The sequence below is a fragment of the Oppia nitens genome, unplaced genomic scaffold (genome assembly GCF_028296485.1).
Source record: "Oppia nitens isolate AA-2021 unplaced genomic scaffold, nextdenovo-longstitch-racon4-pilon3 scaffold3_pilon_pilon_pilon, whole genome shotgun sequence".
NCBI lineage: Eukaryota > Metazoa > Arthropoda > Arachnida > Sarcoptiformes > Oppiidae > Oppia > Oppia nitens.
In genome coordinates, this window is record NW_026533221.1 from 8,879,747 (window position 1) to 8,907,033 (window position 27,287).

Here is a 27,287-nt window from a genome sequence, read left to right on the forward strand (position 1 = left end):
ATGACCACTACTGTAGAGATACGCTTTTTACCACAAACTGTGTGTGTTTTTGTTGTTGTCATTTATTAATATTATAAAAATAGCTTTTTATAGCTAATATTTTATTGTTAGGTGATATCAAAATCTGTGATTAAAAAATTATGTTTTGAAAATATTCATTAATAATAATTTTATTTAGGAAATCATTTTGAATACAACTTAAGTATGTGAAAAATGATAAATATTTTGCTATAAGAATCACACGTAAGAAATCGATAGCAAATTACAAAACAATTAATTATAATAAAAGTCAAACACGAATGCCATTTCATATCTATTATATATATCATATACATATATACTGTATATTGTATATGATATATATTATATAAATCAATATATCATTCAGTGAGTTAAGCTTCTCTTTTATTCAATGTTTTCTTTTAGCTAACAATTTATGTATTAATTGAATAGAAATTTGTTTGAAATAATATTAGATTAAAATTTAGAGAGAGAGAGAGAGAGAGAGAGAGAGAGAGAGAGCAAAAATAGATACTATTGAATACACTTTTTATAACATTTCTCTTTCCAAAAGGCATTTAATTGTTAAGAAAAATAAGAATTATACGATTCAATCGTATAAAACATTTAATAATTATAAAATTTACATAAAAATAATTAAATTAAGGCAACATAAACATCAACGAGATTTGATTAATTAGTTTTAAAAATGTGTTTTAAACAAATGCATAATATTTTTCAAATTTTTAATCAAAATATATTGTAGCAAATCTTTAAGTAATTAAAAGAAATTTTTACCGAAGACTCACTTAAATATTGTATTCATAGAGTGAGAGATCAAATAAATATTAGATTAAAGAAATTTATTTAAATTAGCAATTGATTCACTTAATAGAAATGTGTTCACAATTGTAGTAACAATAATATTAGTTATAAATAGCATAATTGAGATGAAAATAATGCCGACTTTATTAGCTGACCATCATTTGTGATAATATATCATCTATTATAAGTTAAAGTATATATATTACAGTATACCTTATATCTAAATATACAGTATATGACACATAATAGATCATTAATTATCGATTGCATAACTTAAATCATATGTTTATTTATTATAAAAAGCATTTACAAAAAAAGCAAAGGCTCGACATTTTCACAAAATTTTTTATTTTACAATCAATTTATGTTTCAATAACTGACATAACAATTGTGAACACAAATTAAGAGTGGGATTACATTTAAAAGATGTGGCAGAGCTTACAGTGCATTGCAATACAGTATGAGATACGAGTGCAACGCCTCCGATACCGACTTCTAACAAACCATTGGATGCATCACTGGTTTGGTATTGAATGAAATGCCAGTTTGCAGGCGGTTATCATATACGTGACAATACAATTGATTGCAAGCCTGCGCTCAGGCTATGAAAACAGTATACAAATAGTTTTGCTTACACTTACCAGTGTTTGCTTTCTTGGGATCTGTTGATACTGTTTTTTCAGGAATACCATCCAAGAGTTGGACAACCAGTAGATACTGTGTTTAAAACTGTGTATCCAAAAGTGATAGTTCTATCTTTTTCTATTGCTAAACAGCACCTACATGTGCACAACTAGTGGTGATAAATATATTATAACTATTATAACATCTTATAGTGATTCATGAACTTTATTAGCAAATGTGACAAACATTTTGATATTTATTTACTTTTTATTTAACAAAGTGTTTAATTCAAACTAATTATTACTTAAATGAAAATGTCATTAAATATAAGAGCGCCTCTGTTTGCTGGATATCCCTTTCAAGGTATGCATAAAACTAATAGTGTTTTATTTAATTATAATTTTATTAAATGCTTTATTTATATTTATTGAAAATTATTGCAAATGCAATGCATTTATGCATTTATTGTTTTTATAGGTCAGGGAAGGGTTAATCAATTAGGAGGTGTGTTTATTAATGGTCGGCCGCTACCAAATCATATCAGACTAAAGATTGTAGAGTTGGCCGCAGCCGGTGTCAGGCCTTGTGTGATAAGCCGACAATTAAGAGTATCTCACGGATGTGTATCCAAAATATTGAATAGATATCAGGTATTTATCATTTGATTTTAATTTAAACATATTTTGGCTTATATTTTAAATGAATGTTAACTCATAATAAATTTAATATAAATAGTTAATCTAAAATAAATCTTAAAAAATTTAGCAATATTTTGGTTATCCAATAAACTGATAGTCAATATAAACTTTAAGTAAAGTTTTTTTTAAAGAGATGAGATGAGGGTATATAAAGTATATAAATATATAATATATTATTATTTGACATGTCTTGTGGTTAGACATTGTTTTACATACAACACAGAACACAATCATCGACCACACAATTGTTGAGAGATAGCCCTGAGCCCTACAAAAACCATAATATCATTAATAATATGTACGCCCCCTTTTTTCAAACCAGAAGCTCACTATGTTTTTGTGTAGCAATTTAGGGGTTTCTTGTAATCACTGGTGTGATAATAGGGGGTAACCTTTATATCTTGAATAGAAAACGCATCGGCTAATAGACCAGAACCCTCATATGGGGTATCCCTTAACATACAAATAACTAATCACCAAAACATTGAGAGAAAAGAGATAAAAAAGATTTGGTGTTTCTTTTACTACACGGGTAGTCCAGTCTATTGCTATTTCACACAAACACACATTTACACCAAAAATTGTAACAAATGGTTTTACAAAAAATAAAAATAAAATTATATTTTCAATACTAATACAATATTATATGCCATCCCTGAGAATCGGTGAGGAAATAAATAAGAAAATTGAAATTTTATGGCAACTCTTAATATACGACAATATACTGTATAAAAATGGTTATAAAGACATTGTTAGTTAAAAATATTATACAAAAAAAAAATAGTTTTCTGTGCAAATTGTCTTGAGATTAGTGGATCATATTATATAAATTACTTATATATTTATATGATTTATATATATATTTTAATATAAACTATATAACAAAGCATTTCCGTTGCAGTTATAACCAATAATATAGTCCAATGACATGTTATTGATATGTTGTGTCGACCAAACAATAACTAATATCACCGAAAAAACTGTGTCCGCAAAAAGCGGGTGACAATCAAAAAATGAGATTATAGTCAGTTATAATCTGACTATAATATTGCAATACTTGCGTCTCTATTGTCACAAACAATGTCACATTAGTACTACCGATACATATACTGTATAACCAAACATTACTACCAAAAGCACTGGGAATTTAAAAACCACAGAAAATTTGCATAACTGTTAGCACAATAGACCCTAGAATTAGGTATAATCTTATAATTCTAGTATTGAAAAAACTACAAATTCATTTAGATATATTTATAATATATATATATATATATATTTATACAATAGTTTTCAATAATTTTTCATATTATACTGTTCTACATTATTGCATACATAATATTGTAAAATATTTGTCCAATTTTTTTAAAAAAGAAACATCTATTTAATGAATTATAACTGATATATTTGTGACAAATAGGAAACTGGTTCCATAAGGCCCGGTGTTATCGGCGGTTCAAAACCACGTGTGGCCACACCCGACGTGGAGAAGCGAATTGAAGACTATCGACGGGAAAATCCAGGTATCTTCTCGTGGGAAATAAGAGACAGACTCATTAAAGAAGGACTTTGTGATCGCACAACAGCACCGTCAGTATCATCTATTAGTCGACTACTGCGTGGACCAAATAATCCGGTTGGCGGAGGTATCGGCACCGGTAAAGACAGTGAAAGTGTGGGCAAAGGCGGACACCATAAGCACACAATCGACGGCATTCTTGGTGGAGATAAATGCAATAATGATTGTATGTATTGGTATTCATTTATTTATTGATATGATATTTGCATCTTTTATGCAAACCAGTATGTGGTCTCACTATTCAATCAGCACCGGCCGCTCAATGGCCAGCCTAAATATATGAGTTCCCTAATACCCGTATTTATATTTGATATGTAACCCATATTTAAAACTAACTTCTGCATTGACCGTAAACCTCGTGAACTAATACTAATAGTGAAAGGCCCTTATTTTTAGGCATACTTAGCCCGCATATATGATATCGTATGTCTTTTAACATACTTGTGCCGTCCGATAGAGAGAATAACAGTTAATACTTTAAGAGTTAATACTAATCCGATTGGCTTTTCATTTTGCTATTGAAAGTCTTTGTTATGGGCAGAGCTCTCATCTACCGGTCATACAGTATGTATGAGAAATAGAAAGAGAGAGAGATTATGCCTCTCTTTCTCCTGACTCACTCCTCAATATTGCCATTATATTTGTGTGATACCAGTGCTGTGTTATTGAGACACCTTCTAATACCTAGGCTTTGGTGGTATGAGTGTTAGAAAAATGAATATAAATTTATATATAACTGGAAATCAAGTAAATGGAAAATATGTTTTTGCGGACTAAAAATAGAGATGTATTGAGAGTTAAGAGAGATTTACTTAACAAATCCGACAAACGTTTCCATACAATACAATACAATAAACACAATAATCTGCATAATTGTTGTGTTATACGATATCATTACCCATTTGCTATTGAATTTAATTTAAAAAGTTATTGCCACTACCAATAAATTTTTAACTATTATTTTTGTTTTGTTTACAACAATATATATTTTTATGTTTGCATAAATTTACTACAAAAAGAGGTTGTATTACTATCTAAGCAGTCTATGCATACATTAATGAAAAACAGTACTTTATGAATATACAGTACAGTAAAAAAATTAAACAACTTTCTATTTTTTAAAAATTAATTATTAGAACCGGCAGAATAACATAGACTTCTTATTTATTCATTAATAAGTATATAAACTTAATATATTTGTTTATATATAAAAATATACAAAAAAATCTCTATTTTATTATTATTTTTAATTCATTTTTTTATTGAGAGAATGAATGAGTGAAGAGAGAGAGAGAGAGAGAGAGAGAGAGAGAGAGAGAGAGAGCACAAGAGTCTTACTTTTAATTAAATTGCAGTAAAAATTAATAATAATATCTTCAGAGTCACGACTTCCCCTCTCAGTGATGGCCGAGTGCTCTGTGCTCTTGAATTAATTCACTTTACAAAATACCGTTCCCTTCATATAAGAGTACAGACACTAAAAAACTATAATACGTTTTATACAATGTCTAGCATATAATGTTTTGACGTTTATTAGTGAATGTATTATTAATATTATAATATTATATGCATTAGTATTGTATTGAAATTTAGCACATATTTGCAAATATATCACTTATTATGAAATATTTATTAAAAGTTGATAATGAGTTTATATGATTATTTTAATTATTGGCAAATATGTAATTAACGACCTTATTTTTACACTAATTATTATTTTAAAATTTTATACATGAATTTTTTCAATTTTTCTAAAATATTTTTAAAAAATAACTTATTTATAAACTGATGGGTAATTAATGAGCACTTTTACTCTAATGCTATTTATATAACTTTACTTTCTTAATAAACACTGATACTAAATCATAACTTTATATAAAATATATGACAATAATAAATGTATTTTTTTGCTAAACGTATTAATTTTATAGAAAAAAGAAATATAAACAATTCATCGGCTTTTCATAGTCATAACTGATTTAAAATGAGTCAATTAGTGAATTAGAGAGAGAGAGAGAAGAGAGAGAGAGAGAGAGAGAGAGAGAGAGAGAGAGCTAAGTAGTAGTACAAAAACTAGAGGTACAGGTATTGAGAAATAAATGAATTTTAAAATAAGTGTCAGAAAACAAATGTATGATTTGATTGTATAAATTATATTCACGTGTTTATCGAGACCTTTACCACAGATTTTTCACTTTTGCAAAACTAAAATATCCAATAAATGGTTAATTTTGACGCTTAAAACGTTTGATTGCATGCAATTCGTTCGGCTCTATTACCTGTGCTGGCAGTGAGCGCCGGGATCTTTCATGTCCATTGAGAACGGTCTGTGCGGTCAGCCTTTTATTATGAGAGAGGACTTTACTTCTCTCTCTCTCTCTCTCTCTCTCTCTCTCTCTCTCTCTCTCTCTCTCTCTCACTCACTCACTCACTCACTCACTCACTCACTCTCTTACTCATTATTAATATATTAATGGGACGGCAGGCAAACCGCTTAAGATACCCATAAATGAAACATACTGTAGATATATAAGCAAAAAGTTAATTGACATTTAGATACGCGATATTTAATATACTTTATCATTTAATTTTGCTTTTATTTTCTATATTAATTCATTTAATTTGTTTTTTTTTGTTTCATTTATWTAACAAAAAAATGAAGTAATGCTAACATTTAGGCATAAATTAATGATATTCAAAGTAAAAAATATCAAATTAAAAAATACTTTAAAACTAAATTATGATTTTTTGGCAATTATTCAAACCTATTTTTGCTTTATTTTGTGCACAAAATTTTTATTTTATATAAATAAATCTTTTTGAATTTTTATTTCGTGGATAGTATTTTAAAGTCATAGATATATTGGTAAAGTGTTTGATTACACTTTAATTAGCACTGAGCACTGACCTACAGGGGCGTCAAAAAAGCGTTTAAATTTTCTATATATATCGGCTCATATGGTTGACCACAAAGTGTTCATTAATACACGAAACTGCCTCAAGAAATAATGCATTTAATATTATATAATATTAATAATTTATATAAATATATATAATATAAGTGTAACTGAAAAATAGATTTTCCGTAAAATACGTTTTTCTTTGCTTTGTTTTACGACTATTTAAAACAAAGTCTCGAGAAAAACGAAATGCTTATTCAATACATGAGCTTATTATGAGATGTGATGTGAAGTTGGGTATGTGTTGACCACACGAAACATACTATTAATAAAATGATAAGAAATGGACGGTTGGCGTGAGTTTCTGTATACACAACAGTGTAATCATGTTTTTCATATCACTGTATTTGTGTGAGAGAGTCATCCCATTGAATAACAATAATTAAATTTGGATTACATTATGATATTCACTGATAATTAGTACCATAAATGAGAAGTATTTTCAATCTTTCATTGACTATCATATTAAGTACTAGTCTGTCAAAACTCGAAAGACAGATATCTTTTTATGACTGAATTATAATTGACTTTTTAAGAATACCGGACACACACACACACACACACATGTGGGGCTCAGGGAGGTCATAGTATGGGGCAATTGAGTTAAGTTATTTATAAACATATACAAACATTTTAAAGCTGAACTCATTATAGCATAGAGATTGTGCCGGCAATTGAATTGTAATAATAATCAGTTTTAAAACAACAACACAGCAAACTATAATACAAAAATTAACAAACCATATAATCATTTTTGATTAAATCTTTTAACTTTATTATTATATTATATGACATACGCTTTTGGAAAGTAATTTGCTTTTAAGTGTATGTTTTTATTGTAATTTTGTGGGAAATTACGGGACAAACACAGCATACACACACATATATGTCGAAAACACCATGTATTACATAAATCTAATCACTAACTAATATATAGCTATTATATCTGTAAACATATGCTATTTAGTGGTCTATATGTATATCTATTTATTAATAGGTAGAGTGAGATACATAACTAACCTCCGAGTTTGACATTAACTTAGAGTTCATTTATCATAATTGGTTTTTCATTTGGGTTTCATTGACATGTGGTCACAGAATTTGCTATTTTTGCATATTATATATAATATATAGTTTGTATGTATATCCCACTCAACTAATAATATGATATAACATTTATAATCTTAATATTCTCTGAGAACTTAATCTTCAAAAAATTCAGACAAACAAAAATTATTAATAATATAATAGTATTTAATTTTATATTAAGAGAAAAATAACAAAATGTGTTGGATTTTTACCGCAAAAATAACAGTTTAATAAAATATCTATATGTATATCAATATAAAAATTAGTGTAATGTGTGGTCGAGTATTAAAACAAATTAGTTTCAGACCCTAACCTCTCTCTCTCTCTCTCTCTCTCTCTCTCACACACACACACACACACACACACACACACACACTCACTCACTCACTCACTCACTCACTCACTCACTCACTCACTCACTCACTCACTCACTCACTCACTCACTCACTCACTCACTCACTCACTCACTCACTCACTCACTCACTCACTCACTCATTCTACTCACTGCTAATGTCTTGTTAAATGTGGAAACGAGTCTCCCATTCTCTGTACTATGAACTATGTGGTTGACTACCTGTGCTATTGCATACACTTACACAACACACACACCAAACCACACATACATACACTTTGTAGTCGCCGCATAAGCAATCTATGAGAAAATATAATATAAATTTAAGGTCTTTTCTATATTATTTTTGTTGAAAATATTTCTTTAATTAAATTACAAATAATTAATTTTACTATATATATATATATATATATATATAACTATATACTATCACAAATGGACAGGTAGATATATTATGAGAGAGAAAACAACTAAAAGTTGAGTAACAAAAATAGCAATATTATTAACCACATTATGATAAAATAAAAAATTAATACTATCTATTTTAACATTTAATAGTCTATCAGTGACTATATTACCACACGATTTGTACTGTTATTATCATTTAATTAGATATATAATATTATATGAAAATATTTTTTATTATTATTGTTAAATAGTTACCAAATAAGTGAAAAATAATTTTATTGTAATTTTAATAATGAGAAAATTAGAATAAACTATTATTTATATCAATATTTGTAAATTATTAAGATATACATAATATATTGATATAATGTATCTAATAATAATAATATTATTATTAATAATTATTCTTATATAATATGATAAAATTGATTTAAGCAAATATGCAATAAAATTGATCACAAATAATAAAACTAACTGCAAATTAATTAAATAATTATTATTCCTATCATTCAAACTAATTAATATAATCATTTAATACTTATTAATTATATCTAAAATTAATTATAAAAAATTTTCCTGAAAAAATTAAATAAATAATTTATTATTTGACAATTGATTGATGCAATACAAAAAATGGTGGTCAAACTGATTATATTAATGATTAGATGGTTAGATAAAATTGTTTTTATAAATTAAGCAAAATATTATATAAGTAGTCGAGATTAACATCAATTAATTAAAAAATGCTTAATAAAGAGTTTAATTTTATATTAATAATTATAAAATATTATTTTTTTTGTAATTAGCCGATGAATCAGGCGATTCGGACAGTGATGCCGAACCCGGACTGACCCTAAAACGAAAACAACGGCGCTCTCGGACCACATTCACAGCCCATCAGTTGGATGAGTTGGAGAAGGCCTTTGAAAGGACACAATATCCTGATATCTATACTCGCGAAGAGTTAGCTCAGAGAACTAAGCTAACGGAGGCCAGGGTTCAGGTAATCAATTATATTGACTGCTATTTACTCGGTTTTAAAATATTATATACAATCATATATATTGATACATATTTTTCATAATTAAGGACAACAACTGTGCAAATTTGTTTTCAAAACATCTCAGTGCTTATGTAGTCCTTTATTTCTATACAAGTCTTAACTTTTTTCACGAAAGTAAGCATTTAATTAATGCTTTTAACTCATTGGAGTTTTACATCAAATTTGATGCATATTTTTGGTTCAAATATATTATATTTGTTGTCTGTTTGCTAGCATTGCGTCAAAAATTGAATGATTAATGTATTTGTCTCGTAAACGATACACACAAGTACTGTGTGTGTGTGTGTCCGCAAACATACCATACCGTAGCCAATAACCCATTACTACATTAAAATATCAATTGTAAAACATTGACAATTAATTAGTTTTTGCATTAACAATTAGTAATTATCATTAATATTAACTAATTTTAGATAACTTTTGTAATTTGTTTCTAAATTTAACAACTTTTCACTGGTATTTTTATGACTAACTTTAAGTTTTTTATATTTCTAAAAATATAGATTTATAGCAAAAAAATAGTGATTTACTTAAAAAAAACTATTTGTTAATTGCTATACATTTAAACGCATACATTGATACTACGTGTTTAGAAATATGAGAAGAAATATATATTGTATACATATATTTAATAAATTGATTGTGAGTTTTGTTAAAAAGTGTGAAAACATGTGTTTTTCCTAAAATGTATGTTTAGGAGACATGCTATGAGCCGATGCCAAACAAGCACAGGGAGTCAAAAGTTGGATACCCTATTTCAGACACTTTAATGATTGAGTGTAAACCCTAATTATCAACGTATGTCGGAAACAGTGAAAGATAGATAGATAGATAGATAGATAGATAGAGAGAGAGAGAGAGAGAGAGAGAGAGAAAGAGGAGAGAGAGCAAACACTAATAAATGGCTGTAAATATTGTATATCTCAGACATTATTTTAATATATCCTTTTTTAGCTAACAGTTAACTAAATATACAATTGTTACAACTTTTTTTGTTTTGTTATAAAATGTATTTGAGTTATTGCATAAAGTAAACGAAAGGAACTTATATTTATATATAAAGTTTTTGTTTTTATAAAATACACTTTATATGATTTGCCTACCAGTGCTGTTGCTGTTTGACATTTATGATGATCGGGCAGTCAGTTATTAGCGGTAATTACATTTTTACAATCCTTTTAGCCCGACGCCAGTTCTCTATAGTATATCAATTAGGATTGAACTATAACTTTGTTTTTTGAAAAATAAATCCATAAAATGATAATAATTTTTTAAAAACTAATGTTATGAAACATAACAGACAACATTATTAGTAGGGTTGAGGGATCTACTCTATAGTATATATATATATTGAGGACTTTATAATGTATACTGTATATAGAGGAACTCATCCAAAAATTATTACCAATTGTTATATGTATGGTCTATAAGGGATTGAATACTGCCTAAACTACAGTAATTTATTTAGATTAACCAAAACGTCTTTTTGTTTCATAGTGTAGACAATAATACTCGGGTGCAGACCATAAAAAAGTGGTACAGGATTTTGCATATGCTTTATATACATTGTATAACAATATATTTATTTATAAGTATATAACGAAAAATTATTTTCGGTAATTAAAGTGTTTCTTAACAAAACTGCTTATTCTCAAAACTTTTTTATATTATGATTATAGTACCAAAACACTAATAACATAACTAAATAATTATTTATATATTTTTTGTTTTTGATATATTTGCAGTGCATATATACTATAATATATATAATACTATGTATAGCTGTGTGGTGTCTTTTTAAATGTAACAATTGTTTAACACAAAATTCATTATAAAAACTGTTTTGCTCTAAAGATTTTCTAATAGTAATTGTCGTTAATATAAATTTATTATGAATAGAGAGTATACATTAATACAATTGTTTTATGGCTAATACGAAAAAATATATCTAAAGAATATTGAGTGCATTATATTTATAATAGTTATAATAACAATAAAATATAATTACAATGTATTTGTTGGAAAGTCTACACCGATAACATGGAGTTCCCATTCCATATAAGTGTATAGAATATAGTTAAAGAATAATATGGCTATTTTCAAATATATTTTATAATATATGGGTACCAAAAAATATTTGAAAGGATGCGCACAACGCCCAGTGCTTATAATGTAATAATTGTGCGCTTATTTATCCTCTAATATATTCCTAAACAAGAATTAGTGTCGAATTTATAATTATTATTTACGAGTGAAAATTATTGCCTATTAAACACATACCGTTCCCCAAATACATTCTTAATATATTATAGTATTAAATTGTTTTTTATTGTTTATGCGAATGTTGGGTGCAAAATTTTTGTGTATTTATATGGATATTTATATTAGGCATATATGTATATACTTATATTACTGAAACATATGTTTATTATATATTAATAAAAATAGTGAAACAAAAATTAATAATTGATTTAAAGCGAAACAAATCTGATTTAAACCCATTATGTATATTAAAAAGTGTGTAACAAAACAAACGGTTTGTGTAAATTTGTATCTTTCTATCAGACAATGTGTTGRGATTTCTCTCTATTATTCTWATGATTAGTCAGTCTTTTGTGTTATTTGGCATTACTATAATATATTCAAATATATTTTTATTGTAACGCTTTATTTAAATACTTTTTGATAACAATTATAAAAAGATTGTTTAAATTGTTGGGTGCTCTCTCTCTCTCTCTCTCTCTCTCTCTCTCTCTCTCTCTCTCTCTCTCTCTCTCTCTCTCTCTCTCTCTCTCTCTCTTAATATTAATATATGATGAGCTTCTAGTTGTGAGATCCAATTATTTTCTAAGCCATCAATTTCATGGACACCCAAATTCGCACAAAGATAACAACAGTGCTAAACCATGGCATTTGCATTAGAGATCCCATCATAGGTCAGGTCGTCACAGACCTATCAACCAAAAAATAAATAATAATTATTGTGATAATTTAGGGCCTGATTTTTTCAACAGATTAAATGCCACCGATTAGACACTTTGCTTGTAAAAAATGGGCCTCACTTTTGGACAGATAACGACAACAATCTCCAGTAATCTAAAATATACCGCTATCTATATATAATATATTGTATATAACATACCAGAGTCGGGGATTGTCTAATAACAGCACACTATTCTATGACACCCGACACACATATTTGATGGCAGAGTACAAAATTAGTGGTTTATTTTAAATACAATCCATCAAAATTGATTCACTGTTCAAACATGTGTATGTGTTAAACGATAATAAGACAAACGATCCGCTGATATATGTTGTTATAATGTGTGGCAAACAATTGGTTTTGTTATATATATACAGTATATATATAAAATCATGTTTGACATGACTTTTAATTATGTCTATCCATATTATATATATATATATATATATATATATATATATATATATATATATATATATATATTGTGTTGCTATCGGGTTTGATGGATGAAAAATATGCAGATATCTTTAGTTATAATAGTATGCAATTATTGCATCACATGTGTAAAAAAGACTGGACCTCACATGAGTTTGTGTATAGAAGAAAGGTATGGGATGTATATATATATATGTGTGTGTGTGTGCAAAGTGAGAGAAGCGAATAATTAAATCAAAATATGCGGCAGTTTTTGTAGTTAATACTTACACGTAGTGATTGTTTGCTGGTGTGGATGATGTATGCTATCATATAATAAGAGATAGAGAGAGATGGTATGGTATCTGTGGCTTCACCGATAGGTATGAGCCTAAAAAGAGAGAAAGAGAGAATTGCCCACATTTTAAACCACTATAGTATTTGTTGTAAAAGCAATAGTATGGTATGATATGTGTTGTTTTCAACGTTTTGACACATTTGACACTTAAAAAAATATACAGTGCGTCAAATGGGCAGCACCTTCAATGACGGTGGTATCGGACCCCCTGAGGGGCATCTCATCTCCCGTGTAATAACAGTCGGCTCTCACTCACTATCCGAGCTCTTCACGTATATTTCACTAATGCATACCTTAAATAAAAAATATTTAAAACAGTAGAGTCTATCTCTTAAGCATATTAAACAAAAAATTTGGTTTTTAAAAACTTTTTTTTAGTATTTGGTTTCTATTTTTATTTTATATTCAGGTAGTTTAGAAAAACATTTAAAATTTTACAATTTGTGTTAATCAGGAACATAACATAACAAGAATCCAAATATTATAGTATTATATTAAAAACATATGATTTCCTATGAAAAAAATCAATGTAATTGTGTTTTTTATTTTAATATACCAATCCTTTTGTACTAATGCCGACTATAACTTAAAAACGTACTGTAGTTTGAAGTTCAATAACATAAAAGAGAGAAAGAGAGAGATCATCTCATGTCATATAACATTATACTATACGATACAAGTGTTAGGAAATAAAAATTTGTCAGATTATATGAAAAAATGATTCTTTTTTATTGCAAGTATACATAAAAATAATACAAAAAATATAAGTTATATATATTTTTGCTATTCATAGACAAATAAGTTGTTGCCTTTTATATGTGCAAAATATAACACTTTAAGACTTGTAAGAAAAAATCTGTAATAATATAGTAATTGCATTGTTGGCTCAGTTGGTTATACCTGTCCATCAAAAAATAGTGATGTTTGAAGTTTGAATAACACTGTGGCCCGAAAAAGCACAGAATCTGTAAAAATTTGCTGTAATTACTATTTTATATATTATAAGTTATATCCAAATCTGATATAGTGTTTAGTATATATAATATATAAAAAAATTATCTTAAAAATGTAAAAAAATATTCAAAATTTTATATTTTAATAAATATTTTTTTTTGCGAAAGACTATAAATTATAAAAATTAAAAAATAAATAATTGACTTAATTAAGTTTGTTATTCAAGTAATTAAATTAATATTTGTTTGTACATCATTAAGGCGGAAGCAATTTATTACTATAGTATCATATTTACTAATTTAAATAATTTTTATATACAAATATTTAATAAATTGATATTGAAAACATTATACAAAATGATATTTAAAACTATTTTATCTTAAATTATTACATAAATSTGAAACATGATGAATATATAGTATGCAAAGATAATTTGTAAATTGTTGTGGTCTATCGTTATTATAATTTTTTTAAGTTAATGACTTAAATGTAAATTTTAAACACATTTTTTCTATTTTTACGGTTTTTCCGTTATTTCCCAAATACTGTATATCTATAAACTTAGTCTCTCTCTCTCTCTCTCTCTTTCTTTCTCTCCCTCATTGGACTTCAAAATATTTTCACTTAACAGTAAAAAACTAATGAATGAATAAATGATTAAACTAAAAAATGTACTAAAATTTAAGCTAATTTTCTCTAAAGACCTCTAATATTTTAATAATAATTTGCATATTTTTGAAAATGTTTCTCAAATATTTATGAATGGTATGCCGTCTCCTATAGGTTTGGTTCAGCAATCGTAGGGCCCGTTGGAGGAAACAGATGGGTAGTCAACAGTTGAACGGCTTTTCGGCGGCATTGGCGACACTGCCAGCAATGCACGCGTACTCGTCATCGGCAGCCAATCCCTACTTGTCGTTTGCAGCGGCGGCTCAGGCAGATGCCAACCATTACACCAATACATCTCAAGGTATGTCATATAAGATACATCATTCCCAACAAATAATATTCCACTAAATCTAATACATCTTTTTAAACAATTATTTGTATTTAACAATATGTGTTTGTATTGATATTGTAAATACAAATATACTATAGTTAAAAATCATGTTATTGGTTTATATCGATATGAAATTTATGTGTGTAGTAGTAGTAGTAGCACTTGGCTAACAAAAAAAACCACACATGTATTATGCATAGTATTATTATATTTACACAATTTTTTCAATACATTTATGCACTTCAATATTATGTTAGCATACAATTTTTATGTATCAAACATAAAATTTTTGTATATTTTGCTTCCAGATTATATATTATTATTATTATTATTATATTGTACAGCATATAACAATTTGTGTGTGTGTGTGTGTCTATTATTATTGAAATAAATGGTACATTGGGTTATAATGCTAGATAAATATATGGTTTATCGCCAAAAAAAATCTATGTATAATTCTTATAGAGTAATATTTAAACTATAAATCGCTAATAAGATGACTATATGTTTTTAAAAATATATATTAGAAATATTTATGTACTGTATAAAAGTAATTTTCAATGATTTTTTTCCAATAAATTTATATAAAAATATTATATATGTTTTTACAAAATTTACATTACAATATGTATTTACAGTATTAAAAAATAGTAATTTGCAAAATAAATGAAAATAATTATAATTGTTTCTTGTTTACAAAACAATAATTATCATTAAATTAACTTTAAAAGCGGCTAAATTTAAATTAGTATTAATAGCATAGGAGTTAAAAAAAATTGTAAACTGAGAAACATTTGCTTGAAATTGAAATTTATTTTCCCGTCACGTCTTTGAGTAAATAAATATATTTAATACTATTTGTATAACTTATACATATAGTATATAAAATTTAACAAATATTTGAAATCCCAGATTTAATTTATATTAAAATTTTAAACATTTAGATATTTACTTAATATTAATTATTTATTATTGTATTTATTGCAAAATTTATAATATATTGATACAATAGATATAATAATATAATATCTTATCGCATAAAAATTTTTATAAATAAAAAGTATAACATTATGATAAAATAATACGAAACTAATTTATTAATTAATATAAACATTAAAACATTTAGAAAAATTTTAAAATCTATAACATACATAGTATTGCATAGTAATATATATATATATATGTCTTAAACATAAAGCATTTATGTTAGCATAAATGTTATGAAATGTTAACAATATTTGCGTTAACATTATAACATTATTTTTAGATCAACAAAATTTAAAGTTCACAAGCAATTCATATGAAAATACTGTATATACTATATATAACTTTTTAATATATCATTGATTAAATATATTGTGATTTATATAATATTATGCTATAAGAACCTTATCATACCTTTAGGCTATTAAATGTCATTTAGATTGTGTTAGTTTTAGTTTGTCTTTATATATATATATATACTATATATATTTTGTTGTCTATAAAAATGCACACAAATAATGATATGATATAATATGAAAAAGAGGATAGAGAGAGAGAGAGAGAGAGAGAGAGAGAGAGAGAGAGAGAGAGAGAGTTTTATAGTTTATTAAAAGATTTTTAGTTTTGATTTAATTGGTATTCAATTCATTATGATATTAAAAGCTTTAAAAAACTAGTTTTAGTATATATATTACATAAATAGTGTATTATATTGAATGTATATATCTATTTAAAAATGCATAGATTGTTCAAATTTACACCACACGGGATCAGCTCTTCACCATCAAAGTGATGCCAGCACTCGATCGGCACCTTATCTATCAAGTGATGCCAATTATGCCGTTTCGGTTTCATCGGCAGCACAGGTATGAGCGATAAGTTTCAGTCAAACATTCAAACATTTTTCTATTGCTATCAATATTTTTCCGTAATTTATTGCACACAATATATTGCACTACAGTATAATTGTCAAAAACTATTTTTGCGCTTAACTATTATATTTTGTTAAAAATAATGATAATATAATGTGATAAAAATTTAAGTGTCTTTATATTAATGAGTACTTATATAAAATTGCCGTTGATTTGTTGCTAAGTTGATATTTTAATATTACATTTAATACTTTTAAAATTTTATTTATAATATATATATATATATTAGGATGCTTTAGATTAATATAAATTTTTTAGATTCTATAATTGCGTCCATCGTATAGATTTTATTACTCATTTTTTTTGCTAATACATAGAAAATTTTTAATCTAAGTATTAAAAAACAAATTTCTATTATTAATAATTTATTATTTTATTGATTTTAAATTATTTTTATCAATTAGACTCAGTGTATAAAAATGAAATATAATTTAATTAGCAAAATTATATCAACTTTTAAATCTAATAACTTTTTTTAAATGAAACTTAATTGTTAATAATTTACTAATTTAATAACTTATTTCTTTTATGCATTATTATTATGTAATTGAAACAATATTATCATAAAACTGTTATATTTTTATTATTATTATATATTTAAATATGCTGTATATATAAATTGCAAATGTAACAGTGGAAAATAGTTTAAAGGCTATTTAATCATGGTAAATTATTAAAATAGCAATATTTAATATATGTGTATTATTGCACCAAAAATCAAGATCAATGTTTAAAATTTTATGCTTAGATATGGCTATAAAATGAAATGATATGCCATTCACTTTATAAAAACACATACACATCAATATCATAGCTAAGCGTATATCCCATTCATAGACTATCCCTAATATTTTAACATATCTTCTAAAATTTACAAATAATATACATTTTTTGTTTGTAAGTCATTCATAACTTTTTCGTCCAATACTAACATATTATTTTTTTTTAAAAAGTCCTATATTAACACTAACATTACATAACAATCATATATTAGACATTTTGCATTTCATATCTCACTGTTTTAAATAAAGAGGAAGAAAGAAAGARARAGAGAGAGAGAGAGAGAGAGAGAGAGAGAGAGAGAGAGAGAGAGAGAGAGGAGAGACCACTCCTATTAGATATTCACTCCCTATTTGATAGCATATCCAACACAATAGTCATGCACTGTCTATTTTAGTAATACCCGGTGCTATGTTTGTATGATATGTCTGTAAGTGTCTCATATATGAATCCATCAAACTATGTGTAAACCCAACCCTGTCCACCATATAAAAGCCCACACATTAAACATAAGAAACTTATTTTTAAAAAACTATATATATATATTATCAATAGCTTTATATTTAAATACTTTATGAATTGTCTCACTTTAATATCTAATACTGATTAATAACATTTAATAATATTAAATGTAATTCAATCATTAATATTAATATCAATTTATAATAAAACCAATAAACAGGGATTATATAAAATCAAATATAATTTATATTTATCTTTTATGTATCATTAAAATTCCATCAATTATATCACATATTTGTGATTTTTTTTGCTCAAAACTTATGGTTTAATTTTTTAAGATTATCGGTACAAACTTATGTTATTCAAAAGCATATAAAACATCTTTTAAAAATACTACATAATATTTAATACTTTATATAATTTTTACGAATAAATTATTTATAAGTTTCATTAGACTTGCTATTTATTTAAATAAAAATATTTCACAAACTATTTTATATTTGTTTCATTTTTAGTATAATTGATTTTATCATATATTTAAAAAATGACTAAAATTATTACTAATAATAATAATTTTCATCAATAATAATATAGAAAATGAGAAAATAAATTAGAAAACTTTATATAAAAAATTCAGTTCAAATTTTATATTTAAATATTAATGACATCATATATGTCTTAATATGATATAATAAAAATCATTTAACTGCTTTAATTTAAATAAAATAATCTAACTAATCATTTAATATATAAAGTTATGATATCATACAGTATATTAATATAAACTGATATATAATATAAAAAAATTTGTTAAATACTTGAAATTAATATTTAAATATGATTGAATTGTTTTCATTTATTATTTATTAATAAAAATATTCTTTTAAATTCATTATGTAAAACAATAAACAAAATGCAATAACATAAATTTATGTATCACTTTTTTTAAATTTTAAATTTTCCCTTATTTTAAATTAAAAAAATTATGATACATTTGATGTTATATTAATTAAAATTATGACTGCTTTAGATTTGATTATTTAAAAATTTACAATTACGAAGCATTTTGTACGTAACGTAAAAATAAAATTAATCAAAATAAATAATCATTAAAATTACATTAAAATTTTAATTATCTCTGATTAGTTTATTTTAAACATATTTATATATATATAATATACAGTAAAAATGATTTTAAATAAACGAAAAATAATCATTAAATCTTGATATCATATAATTGATATTTGATTACAATTTCATTAATTAATGAAATTATTACAATATATTCCAACAAAACGTTTGTTGTTTTTTGATATAATGGTTTTTGTTGTGTTTTAGTTTTTTGTTACTGCTTTATCAATACATACTGTATGTCTATACTGAATACTAGAAATATCAATTAAATATAACCACATTTTTATATATTTATTTGACATATTATATTATATAAAAAATATTTTGTTTCAATCTTTATWTACTATAAACTGTTAGTCAATTCATCTTATTTAATATGCCTTTTGCGGCTATAAGTGTTGATTTGCCGCAAGGCTTAACACACACACACACACACACACACACACACACACACACTATTAGATACCATATACTTATGTGCTTATATTTTATAAAATATGATACATAATTTATTTTTTAAATTTTAGCTTAAAAAGATATAGCATTTATTAATGCGATAGAATTTTATTAGAAACACTGCAATTTGACAAATATGATAATAATTATGATATTTGTTTAAAAATTAAAATAATCTTATAAACAATATCAAAATGTACAAAATAGCTGATAAAATAGCTATAATTATTTTTACAGTTAATTTAAATTACTGTTTATTGTAATAAAATTACTAATATTTAGTCGTAAAATTTAATAGCTTTATGTTTTGGACATTTGATAAATTAATATTTGATAAATCATTTACACATTGAAATAGATTTTGCATATTTATAAAGTAGTATCACATGAATAGAAATTTAATAAATTGATCGAATAATTAATTTTATTTATTATTCTTTAATTATTTTTTTAGTGCTTTATTGAAATGTATACTATTATTATTATTATTATTATTATTATTATTATTATTATTATTATTATTATTATTATTATTATTATTACTTATATTATTATTATTATAAATGAAAATGTAATCATTCTTTAAAAAATAACTATAAAAAACTGTTTCTTACAAAAATATAATTACAATTTAGTATTTCTATTATACATCAAAGTTATAGTAATGTGTGTTTGCACGATATATATAATAATATAAATAAATACTGTACATATTTGTATAATAAAATGTATTAAAAACAAGTTTGGATTATATAAAATTAAATAAAACATAATGACTTACTATAAAATATTAAATTTTACGTTATTATTATTATATTAATGTTTTTTTTTGTAAACCAATCGATTGATAATATGCAAATTGACAATTTAATAACATTAAGCACTATAATTTTATATAAATAATTTACATAAATTATTTAAAATATCCAGTATTTTCTATAGCATTATGAAAAAATTTAAATTTTTAGTTTTAATCATTTTAATTTAATCTGAATATCTAATTTATGAGCCAAATTAAGTCATCATAAAAATGCATTATTAGGTGTAAATTTTATATTTTGAAATTAATTAATATTATAATGTTTTTAATTTTAATATCTTTATCCAAAAGGTTTAGTATATTTAAATAATTTAAAAAACAGATCACATATATTTTTTATAGATTCAAAAAAATAAAAGTATAATAAAGAAAAAAGAAAAAACATTTATTAATATAAAGCATTTTAATAGTGAATTCACGAACTAATCACAAATATCTTGCAGTTATTTAATAGCCATAAAATTGCATTAAAAGTCTATCGCATAGTTTCATATCTCTCAACATTAGTTTATATATATTTTGTAGGTTTGATAAGTGAAGTAAATCGATAATTATTACTTAATTTTTATCAGCAAAAATTGTAAACCTTTTTTTATATATAAAATACTGTATATATATTTTTTTTGTTGGAAACCCGCTTTACAGTCTCCCGACCACTAAGATAGTGCTATAATTTAATTTTAAAAATGTTTTAATAAAAAAATATATTTCCAAAACCTCATTGCCTTAACATAATGTGTTTAACCGAAATTAAGTGAAAATTATTATTTTGTATATTTAAACTGAAAATATAATTTATTTATGAGGCATTTAATAAGTAAAACACATTTTTCATAGTATACTGCTATATTAAATTATCAATTTATATTAGTCGGACAACATTAAACACAGTGGGACTGGCATATTAAGCTAATTGTTTCAGTATTCAGCTAATTAGCCACACATTATGTTGATTTTTTATATAAATTAATTACTTAAACTATTTTATCAAATTATAAAATATTTTAGATAAAATGTTTTTTTTTCGGTTGAAAATATATTTTTATATAGATTTAGTTTAATAAATTTATCTATATATACATACTGTATAGTGTTTTTATTTAGAGCTCAAAATGTATTTAAGTAAAGGGGATAACAGCCTTAAAATGACAGCAATAAGTAGATAATTGCAATCATAGTAATCACTAAAATTAACAAACAAAACGATATGAGAAAATCAGTTTATAAAAAAACTATATTAATAAAGTACTATTATTATTATTATTATTATTATTGCATGTATTACAGTATAAGCTAAATGTCTCACTGAAAATATATACATAAGTTTAAACAATTGGCTGAAAACACGAAATAATGAAAGTCTTTTAGAGCAAGATTTGTAATATTCATATTACAGTATATTATATAAAATAATTTTTGCATTTTATTGTTATGAGAAATATCAGTCAAATTGATTGTCTTTTTTTGTATTATTTTTCTGTTGGGAATAAGATTTTTATACAAAAGTATACATAAAGTATAGATATTATATATGTACTTATATACAGTACAGTATGTATTAATAATATCATATCAAATAATAATGAGTGCAAAATGTAATCACATTTTATGATATTTTGATAGCAAACGCCTTTCACTTTAATACATTTGTCTGTTAATGTTATATAAACACAATATAAATATATTCAAATATATGGATGTCTATCAATTTGTCATTTAATGTACTTAAATGTTTGATATAAATATACATTATATAATATTTAATTTTACATGACATTAAAAACATAAGTATTGATAACAAAAAAGTTTATGGTATTATCAATATTAATATTCAAAGCATTTAACAGCTGTAATAAACTGTCAAATATTTATATCAAATACTAAACTATATATTTATACAATCAATTATTTGCATCATTTTTATATCAAATATTAATATTAAATACATATATTTTATTTATATTAATAGAATGTGTTTTATTGCATAACTCTATGTATAAAAATTTTAGTTAATATTAGTCACATATTAGTTACAGAAATAATAATAATAATAATAATAATAATATAGGTTTGGATTTTTTATGACAAACAAACAAAAAAGTTGGCAAATATTTTGTTTTACATAAATGAGTTGTAGTACTCATATGATAAATCTAACAGACAGTTATTTTTGATAACTAGCCCTTAAATATGGCTTAAAATGTGTATACAATGCGATTTTCATCCGCTAACATCAACATAAAATTGTGATTATTTTCTCATTTCAGACTCAATTTAATGTCTATTTGTAAGTTGAAAATAAGATTATCATTACATAAACAGATATTTTACAGAAATATATATATTATATATATATACGGTATATATTCAGTGTTTTAATGACACACACATACAAAAATACACAGTATTTGCTTGTTATTCACACTTGTTTTTTGTATGAATTTTGTTAAAACACATGAGAAAAAACATCAGTAGAAAAAAGTTATCATTAATTTGCATGAAATTCTGTACACTAGATAACACTTATTTTAAACAAATAGTAAAGCGATTTTCAAATATAAATTTATTATATATGCGGCAGTATATAATTTATATACCTTATACTAATATCAGTAATACATTTTCAAAAAAAATGTTTTATTTTTTTATTGTAAAATTAATTTATCTTTCTTATTTAGCTATTGATGTTTGACTAGTGCTCTGTTTTATTACTACTATGATATGCACCCAATAAATATGATTAATCGGATTATTGTAAATAACGTTTTTTTTGCATCGATATCATTGATTACTATCGCACAAATGCTTATATAGAAATTGCTATTAAAATTTTTTATTTTTTTATCCTTAATTAGTTAGTTTATATTAATTTATCTCCATCATATTTGAAAACATAGTCAATAGTTTGGCAGCAATCAGCGATTGATAACAGTTATCATAACAACAAAAAATAATACATATTAAATTAAAAGCATATATTTTATAATATTATATAATTTTTATATTTTGTTGTAAATTAAAGAAATATTTGGTTCTCAGAAATGATTTGGCATTTATTTGTATAAATATATACATATGATATAAGTATAGCTAATATGTTTAGAGCACCGGGAGATAAGCATTTCCATGAACTAAATATTAGGCGCTTAAGAAAAATATTTGACTTGTTTTTAATCATTTTGCAAAAATAAGTACTTATTTAAGTATAGTTTATATCACTTTTATTCAACTTTTTATTCTCTCTCTCAAAACATCTAAAAATTAAAAAAATGATGTGTTTTTCTCTCTGAAAAAAAGTTGAAACTATTTAACCAATAGATTTGACGCTAAATAACTTTCAACATAAAGATAACAACAAATATATTGCAAACAAATTTGTGGTATAATTCCTCAATTATATAATATATGATATTTTGTCTTTTATCAATAAACTAATAATTTTTGCAAAATTAAAACATTTTACTGTTTAGTCTCAATTATTTGTGTGAAAAAGGCATTTAATTTTGTTGATTGTATATAAAAATATTTCTGTATTTCATTACCCGATTATTTAAAAACTATGTATTGAAACAATTTTTTAATTGATTTTAAGTGACTTGAATATCAATTATAATTACTTTTCTTGTATATATATATATATATTATTTACATCAATACTAAATTTATCTATCGTATTTGTGAAATATATGTGAAATTGACAATTAATTAATTAAAAATTTCCAAATATTTTTTTAATGATTAATATAAAGTAATAATAAAAATTGTATACTTTATGCTTAATGTTAGTGATGTATAAATTATAAAAATATTTGTGTAAAAGAGTTAATAATAGATTTTTATTTATTAATGATGGTAAGCAAACTCATAATAGTGATTAATTATAAAATATAACATACCATAGAAATTGGCATTTCAAACAAATTTTCTAATTTAATATCATATTTGCATTAAGTAATTCACGAATAGATAAATAATAAAATGTCTTATTTTTAATATACTATAAAATAGCCATACAATGACCATAAAATGGCAATAAAAATGCATTTAAAATTGCATATGAAATCAATATTATTCACTATTTATAGACGGATTTATTTAGTTATTTGTTAAATGTTTTATAGTATTTTCTATACATACATATATCAATAATATAGCATAACTACCTATCTCTGTGAAACACCAGATCGGATACGGCTATGGTTTATACTCCATGTGTAGTATAGTATATATAAACCCCAAGAGGTCTAGTCCTTAAAGCAAACTTTAATACAGTATATTAAATTATATTAAATATACAGTACAACTACAGTACATAATTTATTTTATATATTGAAATTTAACTAAACAAAAATTTTGAAATTAATTTTTTTTATACTTCAATTACTTTTTAGGGGTTTCGGCCAATTGCTATATCAAAGCAACAGTTGAAGTGCTAATAAAATAATTAAATTTACAATAAATTCTGTCAAATAGTTTATTGTATAGATTTTTGGCATTGATTGTGTAGTAAAATTAAATAACTATTTTTAATTTTTTCATTATACATTTATTTAATTGAAAATTGCCAAATTGAGAGATAAGGCCCAACAAGTTTGCAATTGTTATTTTTATTATATTATATTATGTGTTATAATTTCAAATGTTTGTCACTTTTATTTTGTTGTCTGTATGTGTTGTTAAACAATATGTAACACAATAATACATTTATGACTTTATGTAGACTTCAAAAATTGAAATATTATTTCCTTTCCTATAGTTTGCCGTCCTTTTGAATGTACTCTATATTAAGACACATGTATTAAGATATACAAAATAAATATTAAATATTTAAATAATAAGAAATAGTGTTTTTTCAATTGAAAAAAAAATGTTGACTTCAATAGGCAAATGTATTTTTCGAGTCTTATATTATGTTATATTATTAAAACTATTATAATATTTTTTTATTCAATTGATTGCTTCATACAAATGTGTTGTTGTTTTCATCCAATTGTTTGGCCGGCAATTGCTATATATTAGTACAAAACAATTTATTTGTTGTATATTATTGTAAAGTGAATAACATTTTAACTGTCAGTCATTACTATATATGCCGTAACCTAACCTTTCAATAAGTCTTTACACTCAATGGTGTTCACCATTTGAGAAGAAATCCTTAGTATAGTATCTCCTGTGGAGTCATACGAGTGTATGATTGTGACAATTATTTGCCACACATTTTGTTGTTTCAGTCAATTGTTTTGTTATATTTTACAATAATAGTAATAAAAATTTATTTCCCATACCATCTTTTTTTCTTATTCTAAAATAATCTATCAAAAAATCACCAAGCAATAAGTTAAGTTATACTTTAAACAAATTATATACTACCGGTGCGGAAATGGTTACCCCTATTGCACTTATTATAGAATTTCCACTTTTTTGACTTATTTTTTAGTACTCATAAAATGTTTGTTCAAACAAATACAACTCAATCTTCAATAGTGAAATACAACGCCTATAGACTATAGATATGCTATTTTTTAATAAATTTATTATTATTTTTTATTTTATTACAATCATAATAATTATATTTTTATAATTATAATTCTGACTTTTACTGCAAATATAATAGTTTGTTATTTTATAGTATATTTTCTAAATAATTTAATAATGTATTAATAAATTATTGAACAATTATAAACTGCAGTACAATATATTTAAATTATATTTTACGATATATTAATTATTTATTGCTTTTATAAATTCTTATTGAATTGTTTAAATAATTAATAATAAATTATTTTTATTGATAAATAGGTGCTAAATATGTTGAACAATGGCATCGGTGGTTGTGCCGGTAATGTTAATTCAATGAATGAATACTCGAGTTCACTATCGATGAGCACCGGTAACGGCGGGAATGGTATGACAAATGGTGTGATGAGTAGCGGCGGCAACATTGCCAACGATCGCGACAATAATACATCTAATTGGGTGTCGAATCACACAAATAATAACAACAAACTAAACAATAACAACGCCGTCGGTGGCCATTGGGGACACTCGACAAGTCCTAATTGTATGCCAAACATGTTGGACACGGGATCGTTTGGTACGGGAACAGGACATATGTCATCCATAGCCGCGTCCAATACTACTGATCCGTTTGGTTTTGTTACACACACTGACCTCAAAAATCCATTTTATTATTCGCAGTTCGGCTCAGGAATCAGGGGCTTAGCCTTATAATAATAATGTGTACTAAATATTATTATCAATATTTTTAATCATATAAAATACAATTATATATGTAATAATAATAAGCTAATGTATAAAAAGTTAATTAATTAATTACTGTATATATATAATCATATTTATAGAAGTTTACAAATATAGCAATGTATGATAATTATTACAAATATTAATA

General features: G+C 24.5%; 1 protein-coding gene across 1 annotated transcript; it reads left to right on the top strand.

The window, feature by feature from the left end:
• Window positions 1–1,763: 1,763 nt before the first annotated feature.
• On the top strand, window positions 1,764–27,109 carry LOC128958154 (protein gooseberry-like). Its single transcript, XM_054303969.1, has 7 exons — window positions 1,764–1,812; window positions 1,927–2,099; window positions 3,568–3,892; window positions 9,342–9,538; window positions 15,094–15,280; window positions 17,039–17,160; window positions 26,678–27,109. Exons 1-7 carry the CDS (start codon window positions 1,764–1,766, stop codon window positions 27,107–27,109), a joined length of 1,485 nt encoding a protein of 494 aa, XP_054159944.1.
• The last annotated feature ends 178 nt before the right edge of the window (window positions 27,110–27,287 follow it).